This window comes from Schistocerca gregaria, chromosome 2 (assembly GCF_023897955.1).
Source record: "Schistocerca gregaria isolate iqSchGreg1 chromosome 2, iqSchGreg1.2, whole genome shotgun sequence".
NCBI lineage: Eukaryota > Metazoa > Arthropoda > Insecta > Orthoptera > Acrididae > Schistocerca > Schistocerca gregaria.
Genome location: NC_064921.1, coordinates 947,396,888 through 947,418,339, shown reverse-complemented (window position 1 = coordinate 947,418,339; position 21,452 = coordinate 947,396,888). Strand labels below are relative to the sequence as shown.

Sequence of the window (21,452 nt, the reverse complement as noted above, 5' to 3'; positions counted from 1 at the left end):
AAAAGAGTGACTATTTTAGCAAAAAGATCAGGTGACAAAACCCAAAACTCCTTTCACAATCTAGTGCCTATCCCTCTTAGAAATTCTAAATTGGTATTGCTGAACTGAGATTTGAGCTTCATTCCTCACAAATAATTGTCTTAACTGCTGTGCAAACTTTCATTAGGCACGTGAACTTAGTATTTGTTGGTTTATTGGGACAAGTAGGACAATATCTCTCAAGTCCTTAAGTCTGTCTCCACAGCTGAGTGGTCGTTTTTGTCGTCTTCAGGCCTGAGACTGATTTGATGCAGCTCTCCATACTACTCTATCCTATGCAAGCTCCATCTCCCAGTACCTACTGCAACCTACACCGTTCTGAATCTGCTTAGTGTAACCATCTCTTTGTCTCCCTCTACGATTTTTACCCTCCACACTGCCCTCCAATGCTAAATTTGTGAGAGTGCGTGGTCAGCACAGCAGAATGCTATTTGAGGGGCCTGGATTTAATCCCCAGCTGGGCTGGAGATTTTCTCCATTTTGAGACTGTATATAGTGTTTTCTTCCCCATAATATCACACTCATCAACAAGCAAGTCACTGAAGTGACATCACCTAAGACAACTTGCAGCAGGTGACCAGTCTACCTGACAGGAGGCCCTAGGCACACAAAATTTCACATTTTATTTCTCAAAATTTGGAAAGCTTAATAGTTCTGAAAATATTAAATGGAAGGACTATAAAATCCCCATGAAAGTCTTTATTTTTAGAGACACTATACAAAAATCGTCACATACAATAACAGTGCAAGGAATCAACAAAGATAATATATAACTTTCAGTCTCAATAAGCATATCTTCCACTTCAGATCGTATCACATTCACACTACTAAATCTTACGCAACTAGAAAGTTACATTTTACAAAGAGTTCAAAGTGGTTCTGTACAGATATCTTCAGAGGGTTGGTATATCAACTGAGAAATGAGTAATTTGTTTCAAATAAAGTATAAAATATGCAGCTGGCATCTCATGGGGTACAAGCTTCACATTACCAAGCTCATAGTTTTGACATTAGGTTTATGTTTTTTTAAGATCACATAATACACTGTTTATCAGCAGAATTTAAGTGGACCAAACTCAAAATAGCATGGAATGATTTAGACATTTGTTGAAGATACTAATGTCAGTTCATTAATAGATAAAATACAGCTTCAGGAATTCTGTTCATGATAACACCTACAATTAAGATCTTAATTGTTATCAATCTTATTTCCATACTCTAAGGCTGCAAAGTAAAGCCATGGTAAAAACAGTACAGTGGCTTCAAGGAAACTTTTAAATAACATTACTCTAACAATACTAAACATACATCAAGTGTGAAACTGGAATAAAAAGGAACTTAAAATTTCTTTGAAGAGTACTCAGCTACATCAAAAATATAACCACTGTAACTTTTGTTTTCAAGTCACCGTATAGCACAATATATACTGGCAACTATGACGAGATGATGTTCAAGCTGCCTTGTGAAATTATGTTGTTCTGGTTTTATGTCATGTGCTATTATTTGTTTTGGGTGGGCAGCTACTTGTCTCAGTTCCAATACTTTCACATACTCAAGTATCCACGTGCTTGAGACCTACGTCGACCAACTAAGTATCCAATCAAAACAACTGCAACCAGACCAACAAGTGCGCACCCGACTGTTATAGGTACTATATCAGTTGACCTCTCACAGTCTTCAACTGTAAAAGAAAGGAAAGATTAACATTGTGCAGCAAACACAGGTCAAAATAAAATTAAAGTCGTAAATGAAGGAGAATAATAAGCTGTATTCGTACAACCAAAAATCCCTACTTACTTGCACCAAAATCTGTTGAGTTGGTTTCATGAAATGCTTCCAACTGCACTTTACTAACAGTCAACACTCCCACTGTTTCATTGCTGTTCTTCTTAAACAAATCAACTTCCTGAGACTTCATACACCTATAGGACCTCGTCAAACTTGTCGCAAATAAGTTGTGATTGTGGAAAAAGGTCAAGTTTGTAACACCTATAAAAGAATAGAGTATTCAAATCAAATTAAGATAACTGAAGGCTTACTGCTTCTAATATAATATTCTACGTTCTCACACAATATGGTTTGTGTTCACCTCATGAGCATAAAATCAGAGAGATTAGAGCCCACACAGAAGCATACTGACAATCCTCCTTTCCACGAACAATACAAGACTGGAATAAAAGGGAGAACCGATAGAGGTACTCAGGGTACCCTCCGCCACACATCGTCAGGTGGCTTGCGGAGTATGGATGTAGATGTAGAAAAATATTCAAATTTCAGAATTTATGTATTCTGTCACAAGTAATTCCAAAAGTGTCTGATTTTATGTCAAGTTTAGGTTGATTCAAACCCAATAGTAGTGTGTTCTAAGTACAAATAACAGTGTTTTATCCCCACCAACATGTTTAACATGTAACTTCTGCCTGCGTACATACAGCCCCCTGGAGATTGAACACCTGAAGGAACAGAGCACAAAACTGAAAGCAATGGAGGCAGTTTGTGGAAGCAGCATGTGATCTGCAGGGCCTGTGACCAATGGATTATCTAAATGGTTTAACAATATCTCATGATCAATATTTAACATTTTTTTTAAATAGATAACACAGCTGCTAACATGCTGGCATAGCTGAAACTGCTTTCTTCACATGTTCCTGTACTTTGTTGAGAAAAATTGAAGGAAGGGTGGGGAGGAGAAGTGGGAATATGAAAAATATTAATGAATTTAATGACCTGCAGGCAACAAAACATTGGAGAAGGAATAGGAGCTGTTTACACCAATATTTGCATAAGCTGCTGTATAATTCTGTGGATAAACTGACAATATTAAAAGTTGGAGTGAACACATTGGTTTAAGAACAGGACAGGACACGAGTGTCATCCCATGTCAAGTCACAAATTTAGACAAGCTCCCACTCGACCATCTCCAATTTTGATGAAATTTTTACAGGATCTACATATAGACCTTAAATGAAGCACTGCCAAATTACAGCTTCATAAGTAATATGGTGAAGTCACTAGCCACCTTTTCGTAAAGGCTTATTTTTTATATGGGCCTTTTTGTTTTACTATTGTTCAGGATCTGAGAGACCTGTCTTGCCGAAACTGTGATCCTGTTCAACTTTTTGGGTAGAATAGCTTAGCTGTAAAACAAAAGGTCAAACTATGGTAAATTCATGAGTGTGCTATCAAAGTGGCCCATAAATCTTCTCATACTAAATTAACTTACATTCATAAATACATGTACCAGTCTTACACTTTATGGTTCCCAAGTCAAATATTTCAGTTCTTATTAATTCATTAGCTGAAATTTGTTACTAATAGCAATTACAGTTGATTCTAACAAGTTATAATGTCAGCCCATTCTTGTTTGTGATGGAGCTGGAATGACAGAAATAATATGTTGGTTTGGAATCTAACAAGCATCCTGCCTAGCTGGCCAATAGAATGAATGTGCAGGTCCATTGGGATGCATGAAAAACATTTTTTTCTGAAACTTCAGACATTACCAATCCACCATTTTCTACCATATATACAGACAATATATTGGCCCAGTTGTAATGCTGTAATTTTTCTGAATGAAACTGTTGCTTGACTTTGGTCAACATTTGCCACAAAAAAATGTATAATTGGGCACACTTCTAATACAAACTTACTTTTCATTTAATGGCACAAAAATGGTGATTCTCTTGTTCCTGATATTGTGCAGCCATTTTTGAACCTTGCTTCCTGCTCAGTTTTTAATGTTTCGATTTCTTCTTTTGAAACAAAAATGGATTCCTCTGATATTCTTTGCACAATATTTAAACAGATCAGCTGGTGTCAAAATCTGGTCTTTAGTTGGTCTCTGAAGGCTCACTCTTGCTGCCAGGCACTTTACAGTTCCTCCAATTCTATCAAATGGAGATTTTCCATGGCTTGTAGCAAAAATGTTCCACTCTCAACTGACCATTTTGATGGTGGCAGAGATTCAGAAAATTTTTGAAGTTTTTGTACTGCACTGCCAACCCATCATTGAAGTAGTAAATGTATGTAATTTTTCCAAGGAGACACTTTAGACCTATTAATTTCACTATAAAAGCATGCACAGCAATTGCATCATGTTCCAGGCTGTCACTTATTATACAGTAGCTGATGCTGCTGATGTCCAAGTTATTTCTGAAGTACACAACAAATGGGTGTAAAGTTGCTTGGCTGTTATTCCAGTGAAGCCCTTCAGCTGCATCCTGGACAATGAAGGAATAATTTTCAGCAAAGTCTATTAATATGATCAGTTCAGTTTGCTTACAGCTTTGTTTTATGCATTTTAGGTCTTGCTCTGGTGCTTTGCAACATAATGAGTGGAAAGTTTGTCAATTTTTGAAATCAGAACTTCATTAAATCATCTGTTGTCATCTGCTTGGTTTCTAATGCATATCAGTGTGCACTTACTGTTTGAACTCAATGGTATCATCTGGATCACTGTCTTCAAAACTACTTTCTACAATCTGTTCCAGTAGTTCTTTTCCCAGCCAGACTTCACAGCAATGAAGCATGCAGTCTTTGGATTCCAAATCAGACATTGTTTTAGCAAACAGACTTTTACAATGTTCTTTCATTGGAGGGCTTGCAAGCATCAGTTTCACATTTTGGTGTAAAGTGCAAACACAGATGGCTCCTGTAGCACCCCACAGTGATGCACCATTTTGCCCTCAATGCGCAAAATTTGGAAAATCCTATTTCAGACCCATGCTGAAGTCGATATGCAGCAAAAATTTATTTCAAATTATTCATAAGAAGATTTTTGCATCAAAACTTTCTTCCCTTCTATTCTAACTGATACTGTCTTTTTTACCTGGACAAATTCAATTAAATTCTTCATTCTGAAAAAATGTTATCACTCTTATGGCATCTGAAATCATCTTGCCACACTTGCTCTTTGGCAGGGCTAATACACCATTTTCTGCCTGTAATTTCCTAGCTGCTTTTACCATCCTCTCTGAAACGCCAGATTCTCGCTTTGTCTCTTTTATAGTCCAGCTTTATGGTACTAATTTAAGTATTTGCAATTTTTCGGACTGCCTTGACAACTGCAACTTCTCTTTCAATTCTTTAATCAGCTGCTTATAATCTTCACAATCAGGACATGTCTTGCTTGTACTAGGTGTTTTAAGATCTTTTTGAGCAAATCCTCCCAGCAGCAGCTACAATGGTATTTGCAATTTCCTCTTGAGTTTCTCTTATTTTTCCTTTTGCTAACCTTTCCCCATCTTTTTTTTATACTCTGAAATTTTAGAGGGGAGACCCCAAAAACAGTTAGACATTAATTGATTTATACTTCTGGATATGCTTCATCTTTTGACTGGTTTGAAGTTGACTGCGATTTTACTGCTTTCTTTGCTAAAAATTGTTTTCTGCAAGCTGGACAGATCTTCTGACAGGTTTCACACTGCTCTTAGTCATAACTTGCACTTCTTTTGCTGTTTCCACAATGACAATCTGTAAACCCTTTTTAACACAATTGTTCTTTGCACCGAACGGATTACAACAAGATATCTGTAGAAAGTAATATTTGTCCGCAAGTATTGCTTTGTGATGAAAGCATATTTGTGTATTTTCAGTAAGACATATCTTCCTTCTTTGGTTTATGAATTCCTGTTGCTCTATTGAAAATTCTTTGATTGGAACGAAGTTTTCTCGATGTGTGTAGGTTTTCAGATGACATGCAGAATTATCTGCAAGGCCAATGACACATGGTATTGAAACTTCGTTGATATCCACTGCAATCCAATTAAATGTATGCTTCCAATTGCCATTTGTTTCAATATTAGATAAAGTAGAAGTGGTGTATATTTCCTACTGAAAAATATTGAAAATACCATAGACAATGGAACTTCCTTGAGAATACAACAGAAAAAATTAAATAACCTGATAAACATTTCTAAAGAGTCACCCCATACTTCGAGATAATTTTTACTTACTAAAAAAAGGATGTCTATCCAGTAATAACACACACACACACACACACACACACACACACACACACACACACACACACACTCTTCAGGCTGTTAAAACATATTACAAAACTCCATTGTTGACACTAAACTGGTCTGCCTCCAAAATAAAAACTTTTGGATCAGACAAGGTGTGCTCAGATAACCCAGTTATTATTTGAGCAATCTGGATGCCACACACACAGCTTTATTACATGCTGACAGGTTGCTGATAATGTCAAGCATCAGCTTCAGGAAGTCATTCTTTCAGCAGATACAAGGCAATAAAGTATAGTCAAATTTTGGTACGACAAGATTTATGTGCCACTTTGATGATAGCACACTATGATGAATTTACCATAGTTTGACCTTTTGTTTTACAGCTAAGCTATTGCACCCAAAAAGTTTCAGCACAACAGGTCTCAGACCCTGAATAATTGTAAAACAAAATTGATCATGTATTCATTTCAGTTGCAATGTCAAAAAACAAGCCTTTACAAAAAGGTGGCTAGTGGCCCCACCACACTACTCATGAAGCTGTAATTTGGCAATGCTTCATGTAAAGTCTCTTCTTCTTCTTCAGTCCTGAGACTAGTTTGATGCAGCTCCCCATGCTACTCTATCCTGTGCAAGCTTCTTTATCTCCCAGTACCTACAGCAGCCTACATCATCCTGAATCTGCTGAGTATTCATCTCTTGGTCTCCCTCTACAATTTTAACCCTCCACACTGCCCTCTAGTACTAAATTGGCGATCCCTTGATGCCTCAGGACATGTCCTACCAATTGATCCCTTCTTCTAGTCGAGTTGTGCCACAAACTCCTCTTCTCCCCAATTCTGTTCAATACCTCCTCATTAGTTATGTGATTTAACTATCTAATCTTCAGCATTCTTCTGTAGCACCACATTTTGAAGGCTTCTATTCTCTTCCTGTCCAAACTATTTCCCGTCTATGTTTCACTTCCATACATGGCTGTACTCCATACAAATACTTTCAGGGACGACTTCCTGACACTTAAATCTATATTCGATGTTAAAATTCTCTTCAGAAACACTTTCCTTGCCATTGCCAGTCTGAATTTTATATCTTCTCTACTTCGACCATCAGTTATTTTGTTCCCCAAATAGCAAAACTCCTTTGCTACTTTAAGTGTGTCATTCCTAATCTAATTCCCTCAGCATCACCCGACTTAATTTGACTACATTCCATTATCCTTGTTTTGCTTTTGTTGATGTTTATCTTATATCCTTCTTTCAAGACACTTCATATAAGGTCTATATGTACATCCTCTAAAAATTTTATCAAAACTGGAGAGGGTCGAGTGGGGACCCTTAGGCCATTTGACATGGAATGACCCAGGAGCACTTAGGGCAGGTTGTTATAACTGAAGTGCCTGTACAGATGCAGCCAGGTGCCTTCAGGCATAGGTTGGCCAACAGCTCGCATGTAGTCAGACCTCAGCTACCTGAGTGCCCACAATTAGGGGTAGTCAAATAGGTCAGAGGCATGTCAAACCAAGACATGAACATGGTGCAATAGGGCCATGTGGTTGGTAGTGTATATTACCTGCACTTTTCTGTAGGCAGCTGTGCCCTATGGAGCACAGTGGGAACAGCCTACCCAGTACAGTATGGTTTCACAGATTTATACTAGATAAAATGGTTGAATTCTGACAAGACCAAATCTAAGAAGATAAAAGTAAAAGAAAAATATTAAATAAAAACACCACTGTTCAGGATATAAATGGAAATGTAAAAGAAAGTACATTTGATGGTAGCAATTCAGACACATTTTGGATCAAAATTAGGTAGCCGTGGGCAAAAACTGAAAAGGATTTTATTCAGGCAGACACAGTTATCAGCACTGGGCAGTATGAAAGGACAGGCATATGAGGGTAGCCTGGAAGCAGAAGACAATCAGAGAAAATTGCAAGGGAGGCATAATTGTACCTGTCCTCAATAAAGGTAACAGGGAAGAATTTAAGACCTACAGACAGATGACACCATTCTGTCCTGGGCAAAAAGCATTCCAAAAAATTCTAAGGATTACTAGGGATCAAGTTAAGCAACTTGGCTTAAAACATGCAATTGACAGGGAACAATGTTTACCTCTACAGTAAAAGCTATGCTAAATAGGAGATGAGGTAACAGATTGCATGAAACATACCTAAGATTGCACATTCTTTTCAATGTCATCTTTACTTTTTTTTTGCAACTGACGTGGGTGACCAATTCATAGCAAGGCAGAAACAGTAGGAGATGGTCACAAGTTAATGGCCTATTAAATTTAACATGACGAAGAAAGATTGTGACCAGGACAAGTGAAGGGACAAGCCAAAACTCATGCTGATGGGGGAGGGGAGAACAGAGAAAAGTCTGGAGCTGGAAATATCATGGAAGCATAGCAGCAACAAATGAAGTCAATACGATACACTGACAAGTAGTAGCCTTTCAGAGAAGTGCCAGGAACTTTCTATTCCCTTAGGGTAGTGTTTGAACAGCCTATACTGTAGACTCCCGAGAAAAAAATTCAGTTGTAAATTTGACATCACAAACTATGAACTTTTACACACCCACCACACTTCCAATACATCTGAAGTCTGCAAACAGCAGTCTACACATTCACTGAACATACTGCATGGTACGTAATGAAAACTGATATCAAATTGCTGTACTTTTCACTTACTTTGAGTTGCGTTAGGGAAGTCATCTGGATTAACTGAAAGTGTTAAATTAATATTGTGAACCACAAATTTCTTTTCTGTTTCATTTTTCTCAAAGACCATTTCCAGCATGTTACTGTAACTTTTATTATCTTTCTGATGCAACCATTCAAGCCGCAATGTTTGTGTCTCATTGCCACAAGTTCCACTGACAGATGCATTTCTTGGGATATTCAGCACTGCAAAACCAGTCTGAAACAGAATGTGTGTTGTAAAAATATTTGTCATGGCAGTACAAATAAGAACAAAATAAAACAAAAACAAAAAACATTGACACTGAATATTCATTTTGTGTGAATCTTGTCTTAAAGTATTTGTAAAATCACTTCTGACAGATGTTAAAGGAACACTTCAGCTACGCACTGCATACTAAATTTGTAAGTTATAGTAAGTTGGAAACAGAAATGTTCATTATATAGTTAGGTTACCACAAATGTAACCTATTCAACTCTTAGGATTACGAAGTTGGCACTGTTTATTAGTTTGCAATCTTCTGGTTTTTCATTCTACCACATCCAAACATTAAGGAAGCTTAGTTGTAATATAAATGTGAACCCAAGTAGTCCAAATTTTTAAGTCATTTGAAAGATGACGTTTCATGTTTGGAACCACATGAACTGTGTTACCTTTATGCTAGATGAGATCCACATCAAACCATATGTAGATATTTTAGAACTATGTTCATCCACAAGAGAAGCTGAGAATTTTAGAGATGCATAGTTGTGATGAAAGTACTGAGAGCAGTGTGAATGATAGTGAATATACCTTTAATGTCAATATCTGTGAAGATTTCAAAAATGTTGAATCTGAACTCCCAGTTTTAACTTACATTGCTGGTTTCTGTTGCCACTCATTGATTAGGAAACTTCAGTGCAGTTACTGCACAGATTTGACACTGAATAAGTCAATGACAACTGAGAAAGTTTAATTTAGACAATTGGGCAGAGGAAGTTTGAAATTCCCACATGAATTTCCTGTGACAGTAGTTATGTACAGTTACTTGACTCTACAAAAGTTGTTGGCAGCATCATTCCTGAAGCTGCTGAATCAAAGAGCAGTAGCAGCTGAACTAATTTGGAAAATAATTATGGCTGCTGATCTATTGCGTGAAAGTTCTTGTCCTCAGCACACTGTATCAGAAATGTGAAGAAAATTATATGGACCACTGTAAATACAGTACTAAATAATTTTGTAAAAAGAAAAATGATGAAACTTTTGTACAGTCTCTCTAAAGTTCTAAGAAGAGGAAACTTCTAAAACTATGCCTCAATTTGAAATAAACTTTTTTAAAATTTAATATCTTTTATCTGTATTTTATTGCTACCTCCTACTGAAGTCCCCAACACAAAATGTTTTACTCACTGATGAAATGTGTTTTGTGTAAAATCAAATGCAAGTGCTGTACAGTGTCTTCAAAGTACTAAGAACCAAAAATTTACTTCTTAATGACCACAATTACACAACATTTTTGTAATAATGCTTAAAATATATAGCTCGCTCCCTGTCACTAACCTCCAGATAAGTAAACTGCTTTTATTCTTTAAATGAATGACATTATGCTCTGTCAAGTGTTTACCAAATGTAAGTGCTCTACAGTTTCCTGAAAATTGTAAGAAACAAAACAGTCTTTTTTGCAAAGCCTTGACATATTTTATTGCTTAGCATGAATTTATTACTACCTGTAATTAGCCTGCATGTGAACCCACAGTAAAAAATTCAGAAACTTCTGACTAACAAAGTAAGGAACATGTGGTACAATTTCGTAGTTAAGTTCATTACTTGGTTGGAAAAATGTAGAAGTTTAAAATTGCAGAATGGTAAATTGCCCCTAGAGAAATATACAACACTTAAGGTTACCACATATGGCTTAGTGAAGATAAATCATTACTGCTGTGGAGAACTAAGTATGTCATATCCTGCAAGGTAAATTTCAAACTGCCTCACTAGATACTGGTAGCTTGATTTGAACTTTACTGGTGACTGTTCTTGAGAGGCACGGATGTGAATTCGAGTCCCAGTCCAGCACAAATTTAATTCAGTGCCCATGAACAGCTGAGATCTGAAAGTCTCTCATTCTGTATATACAGCTGCTTAACCACCCAAAAAGTGTGTTCTGACACACTCAGAAGAACAGACACCAAACGTATGAGAAGGTGCTTTAATATTAGCCATAAAACCAATTACATTTTATTTGGAAGCCACTGAGCTCTGTTAAATCTACATAAAACTAAGTTATATGTGTTTGCATGAGAAACTAAAATATCTTACCTTATTGTCTGCTTTACTGTATGTAACATTAATCCTTATTGCCATATTGACAATAACACAAGTTACATTTGATGTGGCATTTCTTACTGACCATGAACCTGCAGCAGGTTGTGGCATTGGCGTTGGTGAAGGGGCAGGTGCAGGAGTAGTTGTATTTGGGCTTGGTGTCGTGACAGGGCCAACAGTAGTTGTGTTTGGAGCTACAGTAGTTGTACTGGTCGTGGTTGTTTTTGGAGCTACAGTAGTTGTACTGGTCGTGGTTGTGTTTGGAGCTACAGTGGTAGTAGTTGTCGTATTTGGGGCCAGTGTAGTGGTAGTGGTAGTACTAGTAGTTGTGTTGGGGTTTGGAGTAGTGGTATTTGGGCTTGGGGATGGTGTGCTTGGGGGAGGCTGTGGTGGTGGTGCAGCAACATCTGTAAAAAATAAAAATGTAACATTAGTGTCAATTCTTTGAAACTACTGTCATTACTGTTTGACAAAACAAAATGTGCAACATACAGATATTTCAGTTACAAACAACTATTTCAAACAAGTTTTGATGATCAAGCTTCCAGACTATGGCTGGGTCTGTCTAGGACATAGGTCTCCTCCACCTTTTCCTGTCCTCCCAACATTTTTCTTTCCACTTTGTCCCAATCTTCTCTCTTCATTACATGTTCCTTCAGTTCAATGCTCACTGTTTCCGTCTTCCTCTAGTATTTTGCCGCCTCCTGTCATTTCGTGGGCCAGCCACAGTATCCTGCCAAAACTGTTTTAAAATGTCCATAACATCTTTACTCTTGCATGAACTTTTCTTTATCTCTCTCAATGTTTCCATTCCAGAAAGCACTATTCTGCTTTTTTGAAGTTTCATCTCTCAAGCCTGTATCCTGCTCACCCATCTTTTCTCCATTAATCACATTTCTGGTGCACATGTGAGTAATTGACCATAATACGTTTTTGGTACAGATTCTTACTACAGACCAAGTTTCCCTACACACTGCGGGAAACCTAGGGCTTGCCTTCCCTTTGTATCAATATCCTTGTGATTCCTTCCTCTATGTTCCACTGTTCTCCTCAGGTATTTCAAACTTAACTTTATACTTGCCCTCTAATATTTATATCCATTGTTACTCTCCTCCTATTCCACACCACAATCACTTCACACTTCTTTGCATTGAATTTCAGTTTATAATGTTCCACCACACACTCCTACGTGTTTAGCTGAAGGCTATGCTAAACTATCTTCTCGGCAAATGAGAACGTAAGTAGGCAGTGTACCATCGCTAGCAAAGTCTGCTGTACAACTGGGGTGAGTGCTAGGAAGTCTCTAGACCTGCCGTGTGGCGGCGCTCGGTCTGAAATCACTGATAGTGGCGACACACGGATCCGACGTATACTACCGGACCACGGCCGATTTAAAAGCTACCACTTAGCAAGTATGGTGTCTGGCAGTGACACCAGTTTTTTTAATTGGAAAGGATAAGGTTACAAAATAGATGAAAAGTTATAGTGTAAGAACTAGAAGTTTAGACCCTGTTATTCATCTCCCCGGTGTGAGTTATCGCAAAATCTGCTGTGGGCAGTTTTTCAACATTTACTAATGACATAATTAGAACAATTACACTGTGCACAAATTTTTACATACAACACACTGCATCAAATTTCACAGACCATGATGCCAAACCAACATATGAGGAAGAAATTTAATCTCTTCTGGGTCTGCTGATGTTGGCTGGGCATTACACAGCACGACATCAAAATTTGGAAGACTTATGGGACACAAACGGTTTTGGAATTGCAATGTTTCATGCAAAAATGAAATTACGGCACTTGATTCTTTTTGCAATGATATTCTAGACCGACCACAGCATAGAGAACTTTATCGCCCAGCTGTGTTCAGAGAAGTGTTTGAATCTTTCATATCAAACTGAGTCAGTAATTATACTGTGTCTGAATATATGACAGTGGATAAACAACTGGTTGCATTTAGAGACAAATGTAGTTTCCAACAGTAGATCCAGCAAGTCTGCAAAATATAGTTTGAAAATTTTCACCCTATGTGACGCAAGAACACAGTATACTTCGGGGATGGAAACCTATGTTGGGAAACAGCCAGAAGGTCCCTTTGCACTATCAAACTCGCCTAAGGAGATAGTAAATAGACTTGTACAGCCTATCTAAGGTACAGGACGCAATGTGACACTGGACAACTAGTTTTGTTCACGCTGGCCATTTGCCCTATTTTTCCAAATGACTGACATTGCTTGCATTAACGTCTTCATCATATACACAAATAATAACAATGAGAGGATTCCTGAAGAATGTTTTATGTGATGCCGGAAGGTCATTAGTAAATCCCATAGTGTGGAAGAGAGCAGCCACTCACTCCCTGCCTAAACAAGTTAGACGAAAGCCGCTAAAATGGCGAAAATTGAAGACAGCAACAATGCACCACCTTCTGAACAAAGAATACTTAAGCCCAGGTGCCACACAGTTTGTCCTTTGAGTAAAGATACAAAAGTTAAATTGCACTGTGCTCGATGTTTGAAAGTTACGTGTTCAGTTATCTCCACTAATCCTTCACTGATCTGGCACTATTTTGCTACCTGTAGTTTATCTGACATGACTCTCGCTAACAATGCATTTGCTTTGCTGTCTGTATTAGAAACTTTAATATTTTGAAGTATGTCTTAAGCTATATAATGAACATCACAGATGTTTCTGACAATCTGTTTTCTTTTTGTATTACAAGATACCTTTATTCCTTGAGTAATCCATCACAGCTTTTTCGTAAAAAAAGTTTTTCAAATAAGGCAAGGACTTTTATTAATGTCTATTTTTCATTCATGCCGTGAGCAATGTAGATGACTAGTTCATGCATTAAGTTCCCTGAAACTATTTTTGGCTTCCTGACTACTTTCAAACTAAGATATAGTTCTGATCAGCATTAACATTCAACAAAAGGAAGCGTGTATCATGGTATGAGGTGATTGATGGGTGGTTTTGTAATTTTGTTATGTGTATCTATAGAGATTGGCAAATTGCTGAGAATGACCATTGATAACCTTATTGAGAAGTTTACAGTAGGAATTATGTTAAATGATGTTACAGACTGCAATAAAGTCTTATTGGATGAAATGTCAAGAACCTACATTAAAAGCTATTTCTTTGTTTCCGCTGTTTATGCAGAGATTTAAAAAAAAAAAAAAAAAAAAAATAATCACCTGCAAGTGTTTGGTGCATCCTATTATCAGGTATTATGAAATTTTATGCAAGCAAAATTGTGTGTGTCAAAGATCTTAAATTTATGAGAGTTTCTGACGAATGTTGTAACTACTACTTTCTCAGTACAAGTGAGAGGCTACCCTAAATTCTGTAACACCTATTCCAGAAATCACATGGTAAGAGATTATCTCAACTAGGTTCTAGGACTAATTTATCAATGCTGATAAGTAGTTAATTATACTTCAGTCCTTTAATATTTTGATGCCATAAAACATTTCTGGTAATTGCTGAGAAGTGCATGAAAGTTTAGTTTCATTCTTAATCAAAACTGTTTCCATTTCAACCTGGAACTGTATCATCCCCACAAAAAGTTTTCAACCCCCCCCCCCCCCCCAATTTCCTGTGATCTTTTTTGTGTGTTTAGGTGAAGGCCATGCCTACCATAATTTCATCTACTTACAGATTGACTGACAGAAGGGTTATGGAACTAAACAATCAGGCCATCAGTTCCACGATTTGAAAGTTACTTGTGTAAGAGAGGTGTCCGCTAAAAGTAGACTGATCCTGTCGGAGGGGTTAAACTATAAAGCGAGAAAGCTAATATCACACATACAGCATAAAGTGATAGGCCAAATCTACAAAATGGAAAAACATAGGGACAACAGTGTTGTCTTTTCAACAGGAGTGGTAATGGGTATCAGACCCAGAAAACAAAAGAGAGGTCCCAACAAGAACCATCCTGCCCTTGCTCTAGAAGTAAAGTAAAACCTTACAACTAAAAATAGAAACTACACTACTGGCCATTAAAATTGCTACACCGAGAAGACTCTTTCACACCGAGAGACATACCATGTCATAGGAATAAGAAATAAGAGAGGCGAAGACTAATTACTTTCTGTAAAGAAGATTCATTAGCAGTATCATTATTTGAACGCCACAAAAGGAGACATTACACATGGATATCAAATTTGAATAGGGAAAGATTTCAGCTGTACTACGTCCTGATACAAAAAAGGTTTAGGAACTGTTTGAAGAATGCTGAAGCTTATCCAGAAGCAGATATAAATTCAGACCACAACCTAATGATGGGAGAAATACAAGTGATGTTGAAAAATGTCTGGAGAGGTAAAGCAAAGGAAAGACTAAACATAGAAAGACTCAGAGGTAGGAAAGGCATCAGACATGGAGAAAAGATTTATGGAAAAACGCAAAGAGGTAGTGTTGATGAAAGCGTTAACGACAAGTGGATAAAAACGAGGGAAGGACTCATGGACTCTGCCGAAGAAGTACTAGGAATTAGAGTATCCCAAGGACCAGGAAAGAATGAATAACAGAAAACATGTTGAAAAAGAGCGAAGAGCACAGAAAGTGGAAAAGTGTAGAAACTGAAGAAGGCAAAAAGAGGTACAGGAAACTGAATAATGAATTAAGAAGAGAAACTGAAGAAGCAAGAGAAAAATGGATGAAACAAATGTGACGAAATAGAGAAAATGGAGAGAGAGAGAGAGAGAGAGAGAGAGAGAGAGAGAGAGAGAGAGAGAGAGAGAGAGAGAGAATGAAATGATGTATAGACTGGCTAGTGAGAGTTTTTGAATGTAAAAGAAAGAGGAATAACATGGAAATAGAAAGAGCAGATGGTACTCTAGCAGAAGAACCACAGGAGGTTTTGAACAGATGGCAAGAATATATTGAATGTGCCAGAAGATGGAAAGGGATTTACCTTCTTGGAAGCAGAAGTAGAAAAGGTGCTGAAGGAGATGAAGAATAGGAAGGCACGTGGAATTGATGATTTGCCAACAGAACTGTTTAAGAATCTGGGAAACAAGGCAAGAAAAAGTCTACCTCTGTAACGAGATATATGATAGAGGGGAATGGCCTGAGGACTTCACTGCAACGGTTATGATACCCATAAAGAAAAAGAGAAATACTAAAAAATGTGACGAGCACCGGACCATCAGTCTAATTCCTCATGCAGCTGAAGTTGTGCTGAGCGTGTAGAATAGAAGGTTATATGGCAAGCTGGATAGAGGAATTGCAAAGGAGCAGTTCGGATTTAGAAGAGGAAAAGGAACAAGAGATGCTATTGGCCTGCTAAGAACTATAGGGGAAAGATATATGGAAAAGGGTAGAGGAATCTTTGCTGTTTTTATAGATTTAGAAAAGGCTTTTGACAGACTTCAGTGAAACAAGCTGATGGATATCTTGAAGAGGAAAGGAGTAGATTGGAAAGAGAGACGACTGATACAGAATCTATATTTACACCAGAAAGTAAGGATAAGGATTGGAAACAAAATGTCAGCAGTAAGTAGCATTGGTCGAGGTGTTAGACAAGGTGGTTGCCTTTCCCCACTGTTTAACATATACCTTCTACATCTACATCTACATCCGTACTCCGCAAGCCACCTGACGGTGTGTGGCGGAGGGTACCCTGAGTACCTCTATCGGTTCTCCCTTCTATTCCAGTCTCGTATTGTACGTGGAAAGAAGGATTGTCGGTATGCTTCTGTGTGGGCTCTAATCTCTCTGATTTTATCCTCATGGTCTCTTCGCGAGATATACGTAGGAGGGAGCAATATACTGCTTGACTCTTCGGTGAAGGTATGTTCTCGAAACTTTAACAAAAGCCCGTACCGAGCTACTGAGCGTCTCTCCTGCAGTGTCTTCCACTGGAGTTTATGTATCATCTCCGTAACGCTTTCGCAATTACTAAATGATCCTGTAACGAAGCGCGCTGCTCTCCGTTGGATCTTCTCTATCTCTTCTATCAACCCTACCTGGTGCGGATCCCACACTGCTGAGCAGTATTCAAGCATTGGGCGAACAAGCGTACTGTAACCTACTTTGTTGTCGGATTGCATTTCCTTAGGATTCTTCCAATGAATCTCAGTCTGGCATCTGCTTTACCGACGATCAACTTCATATGATCATTCCATTTTAAATCACTCCTAATGCGAACTCCCAGATAATTTATGGAATTAACTGCTTCCAGTTGCTGACCTGCTATTTTGTAGCTAAATGATAAGGGACCTATCTTTCTATGTATTCGCATCACATTACACTTCGCTACATTGAGATTCAATTGCCATTCCGTGCACCATGCGTCAATTCGCTGCAGATCCTCCTGCATTTCAGTACAATTTTCCATTGTTGCAACCTCTCGATACACCACAGCATCATCTGCAAAAAGCCTCAGTGAACTTCCGATGTCATCCACCAGGTCATTTATGTATATTGTGAATAGCAACGGTCCTATGACACTCCCCTGCGGCACACCTGAAATCACTCTTACTTCGGAAGACTTCTCTCCATTGAGAATGACTTGCTGCGTTCTGTTATCTAGGAACTCCTCAATCCAATCACACAATTGATCTGATAGTCCGTATGCTCTTACTTTGTTCATTAAACGACTGTGGGGAACTGTGTCAAACGCCTTGCGGAAGTCAAGAAACACGGCATCTACCTGTGAACCCGTGTCTAAGGCCCTCTGAGTCTCGTGGACGAATAGCGCGAGCTGGGTTTCACATGATCGTCTTTTTCGAAACCCATGCTGATTCCTACAGAGTAGATTTCTAGTCTCCAGAAAAGACATTATACTCGAACATAATACGTGTTCCAAAATTCTACAACTGATCGACGTTAGAGATATAGGTCTATAGTTCTGCACATCTGTTCGACGTCCCTTCTTGAGAACGGGGATGACCTGTGCCCTTTTCCAATCCTTTGGAACGCTTCGCTCTTCTAGAGACCTACGGTACACCGCTGCAAGAAGGGGGCAAGTTCCTTCGCGTACTCAGTGTAAAATCAAACTGGTATCCCATCAGGACCAGCGGCCTTTCCTCTTTTGAGCCATTTTAATTGTTTCTCTATCCCTCTGTCGTCTACTTCGATATCTACCATTTTGTCAACTGTGCGACAATCTAGAAAGAAGCACAGTGCAGTCTTCCTCTGAGCAACAGCTTTGGAAGAAGACATTTAGTAATTCGGCCTTTAGTCTGTCATCCTCTGTTTCAGTACCATTTTGGTCACAGAGTGTCTGGACATTTTGTTTTGATCCACCTACCGCTTTGACATAGGACCAAAATTTCTTAGGATTTTCTGCCAAGTCAGTACATAGAACTTTACTTTCGAATTCATTGAAAGCCTCTCGCATAGCCCTCCTCACACTACATTTCGCTTCGCGTAATTTTTGTTTGTCTGCAAGGCTTTGGCTATGTTTATGTTTGCTGTGAAGTTCCCTTTGCTTCCGCAGCAGTTTTCTAACTCGGTTGTTGTACCACGGTGGCTCTTTTCCATCTCTTACGATCTTGCTTGGCACATACTCATCTAACGCATATTGTACCATGGTTTTGAACTTTGTCCACTGATCCTCAACACTATCTGCACTTGAGACAAAACTTTTGTGTTGAGCCGTCAGGTACTCTGTAATCTGCTTTTTGTCACTTTTGCTAAACAGAAAAATCTTCCTACCTTTTTTAATATTTCTATTTACGGCTGAAATCATCGACGCAGTAACCGCTTTATGGTTGCTGATTCCCTGTTCTGCATTAACTGATTCAAATAGTTCGGGTCTGTTTGTCACCAGAAGGTCTAATATATTATCGCCACGAGTCGGTTTTCTGTTTAACTGCTCAAGGTAGTTTTCAGATAAAGCACTTAAAAATATTTCACTGGATTCTTTGTCCCTGCCACCCGTTATGAACATTTAAGTCTCCCAGTCCATATCCGGCAAATTAAAATCTCCACCCAGAACTATAACATGGTGGGGAAATCTACTCGAAATATTTTCCAAATTATTCTTCAGGTGCTGAGCCACAACAGCTGCTGAGCTCGGGGGCCTATAGAGACATCCAATTACCATGTCTGAGCCTGCTTTAACCGTGACCTTCACCCAAATCATTTCACAATTCGAATCTCCATCAATTTCCTTCGATACTATTGCACTTCTTATCGCTATAAACACGCCTCCCCCTTCACTGTCCAGCCTATCTCTGCGGTATACATTCCAATCAGAGTTTAGGATTTCATTACTGTTTACGTCTGGTTTCAGCCAACTTTCTGTTCCTAGTACTATATGGGCGTTGTGACCATTTATTAATGAGAGCAGTTCTGGGACCTTTCTATAGACGCTCCTGCAGTTTACTATTAGCACATTAATATTGTTATTCCTTGTTGCATTTTGCCTACTCCTGCCTTGCCGCGTCTCAGGAGGCGTCTTGTCGGGCCTAGGGAGGGAATTCTCTAACCTAAAAAAACCCCATGTGCACTCCACACGTACTCCGCTACCCTCGTAGCCGCTTCCGGCGTGTAGTGCACGCCTGACCTATTCAGGGGGACCCTACATTTCTCCACCCGATAGCGGAGGTCGAGAAATTTGCACCCCAGCTCTCCGCAGAATCGTCTGAGCCTCTGGTTTAAGCCTTCCACTCGGCTCCAAACCAGAGGACCACGATCGGTTCTCTGAACGATACTACAAATAGTTAGCTCTGATTCCACCCCGCGAGCGAGGCTTTCCACCTTCACCAACTCCGACAACCGCCTGTACGAACTGAGGATGACCTCCGAACCCAGATGGCAAGAGTAATTGGTGCCGACATGAGCAACAATTTGCAGTCGGGTGCACCCAGTGAAAAGTTTAGATGGGTAAAGAGGAGTATGTATTGGCGGAAAGAGAACACAATGTATAAAGTTGCTGATGACATGGTATTAGTGGCAGAAAGTGAGCGGACAGTGAATAACATGCTCAAAGATCTGAATGAAGCTTGTGTGGAATATGGGACGCAAATAAACACAGCAAAAACAAAGAGTATGGTCATCAGTACAAGACGCAAACTGTCCAATATTAAAATAGGACGATCTACCATTAGCCAATTAAAGGAACTTAAATATCTCAGAAGCACAATAACTGAAGACTTACTGCCATAGCGAAGGAGACATTCAACAGAAAGAAGAGACTTATTTGGCAAATTAGATAAAGGACTAAGGAAAAGTCTTGGCAAATTTTTTGTCTGGAGTGTGGCACTATATGGGGCAGAAAAATAGACGCTGAGACGAGAGGATGAAAAAAGGTTAGAAGCATCTGAGATGTGGATGTGGAGGAGAATGGAGAGAATAAGCTGGATGGAAAGAGTGAGAAATGAATGAGTATTGGAAATGGTTGGTGAGACAATAGGTCTGCTGAAGGCTGTAAGAGAAGGGTTGGCACATTCATTGAGAAGGGAGTGCTTGCTAGTAGATGCTTTGGAAGGATTGGTTTGTGGGAGAAGAGAGGAAGGAGATACAAGGTGATATATGACAAAGGGAAGAGGAAATTATGCAGACCAGAAGAGGATGGCAGAAGACCGGACAGCCTGGAGAACTACCATGTGAATACCTGCCTTTAGGCAGAACACATGATGATGTGTGAGAAGAAATGCAGATAATAAACAGGTATTCATTGGACAAATATAATATACTAGAATTGATATGCGATTACATTTTCACACAATTTGAGTGCATAGATCCTGAGAAATCAGTACCCAGAGCAACCATCTCTGGTCATAATAACGGCCTTCATACACCTGGGCATTCAGCCAAACAGAGCTTGGACGGCGTGCACAGGTACAGCTGTCCATGCAGCTTCAACACAATACCACAGCTCATCACAAGGAGTGACTGGCGTACTGTGACGAGCCAGCTGCTCGGCCATCATTGACCAGACATTTTCAATTGGTGAGAGATCTGGAGAATGTGCTGGACAGGGCAGCAGTCTAACATTTTCTGTATCCAGAAAGGCCCTTACAGGACCTGTAACATGCAGTCTTGCATTATCCTGCTGAAATGTAAGGTTTCGCAGGGATCATATGAAGGGTAGAGCCACGGGTCATAACACATCTTAAATGTAGCGTCCACAGTTCAAACTGCCATCAACACGAACAGGAGGTGACCGAGACATTTAACCAATTGCACCCTATACCATCATGCCGGGTGATACGCCAATATGGCCATCACAAAAACACTCTTCCAATGTGTATTCACCGTGATGTCGCCAAACCATCATGATGCTGTAAACAGAACCTTGAGTCATCCGAAAAAATGACGTTTTGCCATTCGTGCATCCAGGTTAGTCGTTGAGTAAACCATCGCAGGCACTCCTCTCTGTGATGCAGCGTCAAGGGTAACCGCTGCCATGGTATCTAAGCTGATAGTCCATGCTGCTGCAAACATCTTCTAACTGTTCGTGCTGATGGTTGTTTTGCAAACGTCCCCAT

The 21,452-nt window shown here is 39.1% G+C and overlaps 1 protein-coding gene across 1 annotated transcript in view; it reads right to left on the bottom strand.

Moving 5' to 3' along the window:
- Positions 1-723: 723 nt before the first annotated feature.
- Positions 724-21,452, bottom strand: part of LOC126335407 (lysosome-associated membrane glycoprotein 1-like) — a 35,023-nt gene continuing 14,294 nt past the window's right edge. The window contains exons 2-5 of the mRNA XM_049998675.1: positions 10,999-11,411; positions 8,694-8,922; positions 1,837-2,028; positions 724-1,720 (exon numbers count right to left, since the gene is read on the bottom strand). Coding sequence (XP_049854632.1) covers positions 1,584-1,720; positions 1,837-2,028; positions 8,694-8,922; positions 10,999-11,411 — 971 coding nt within the window. The 3' untranslated portion in view covers positions 724-1,583. The remainder of the gene's footprint in view (positions 1,721-1,836; positions 2,029-8,693; positions 8,923-10,998; positions 11,412-21,452) is intronic.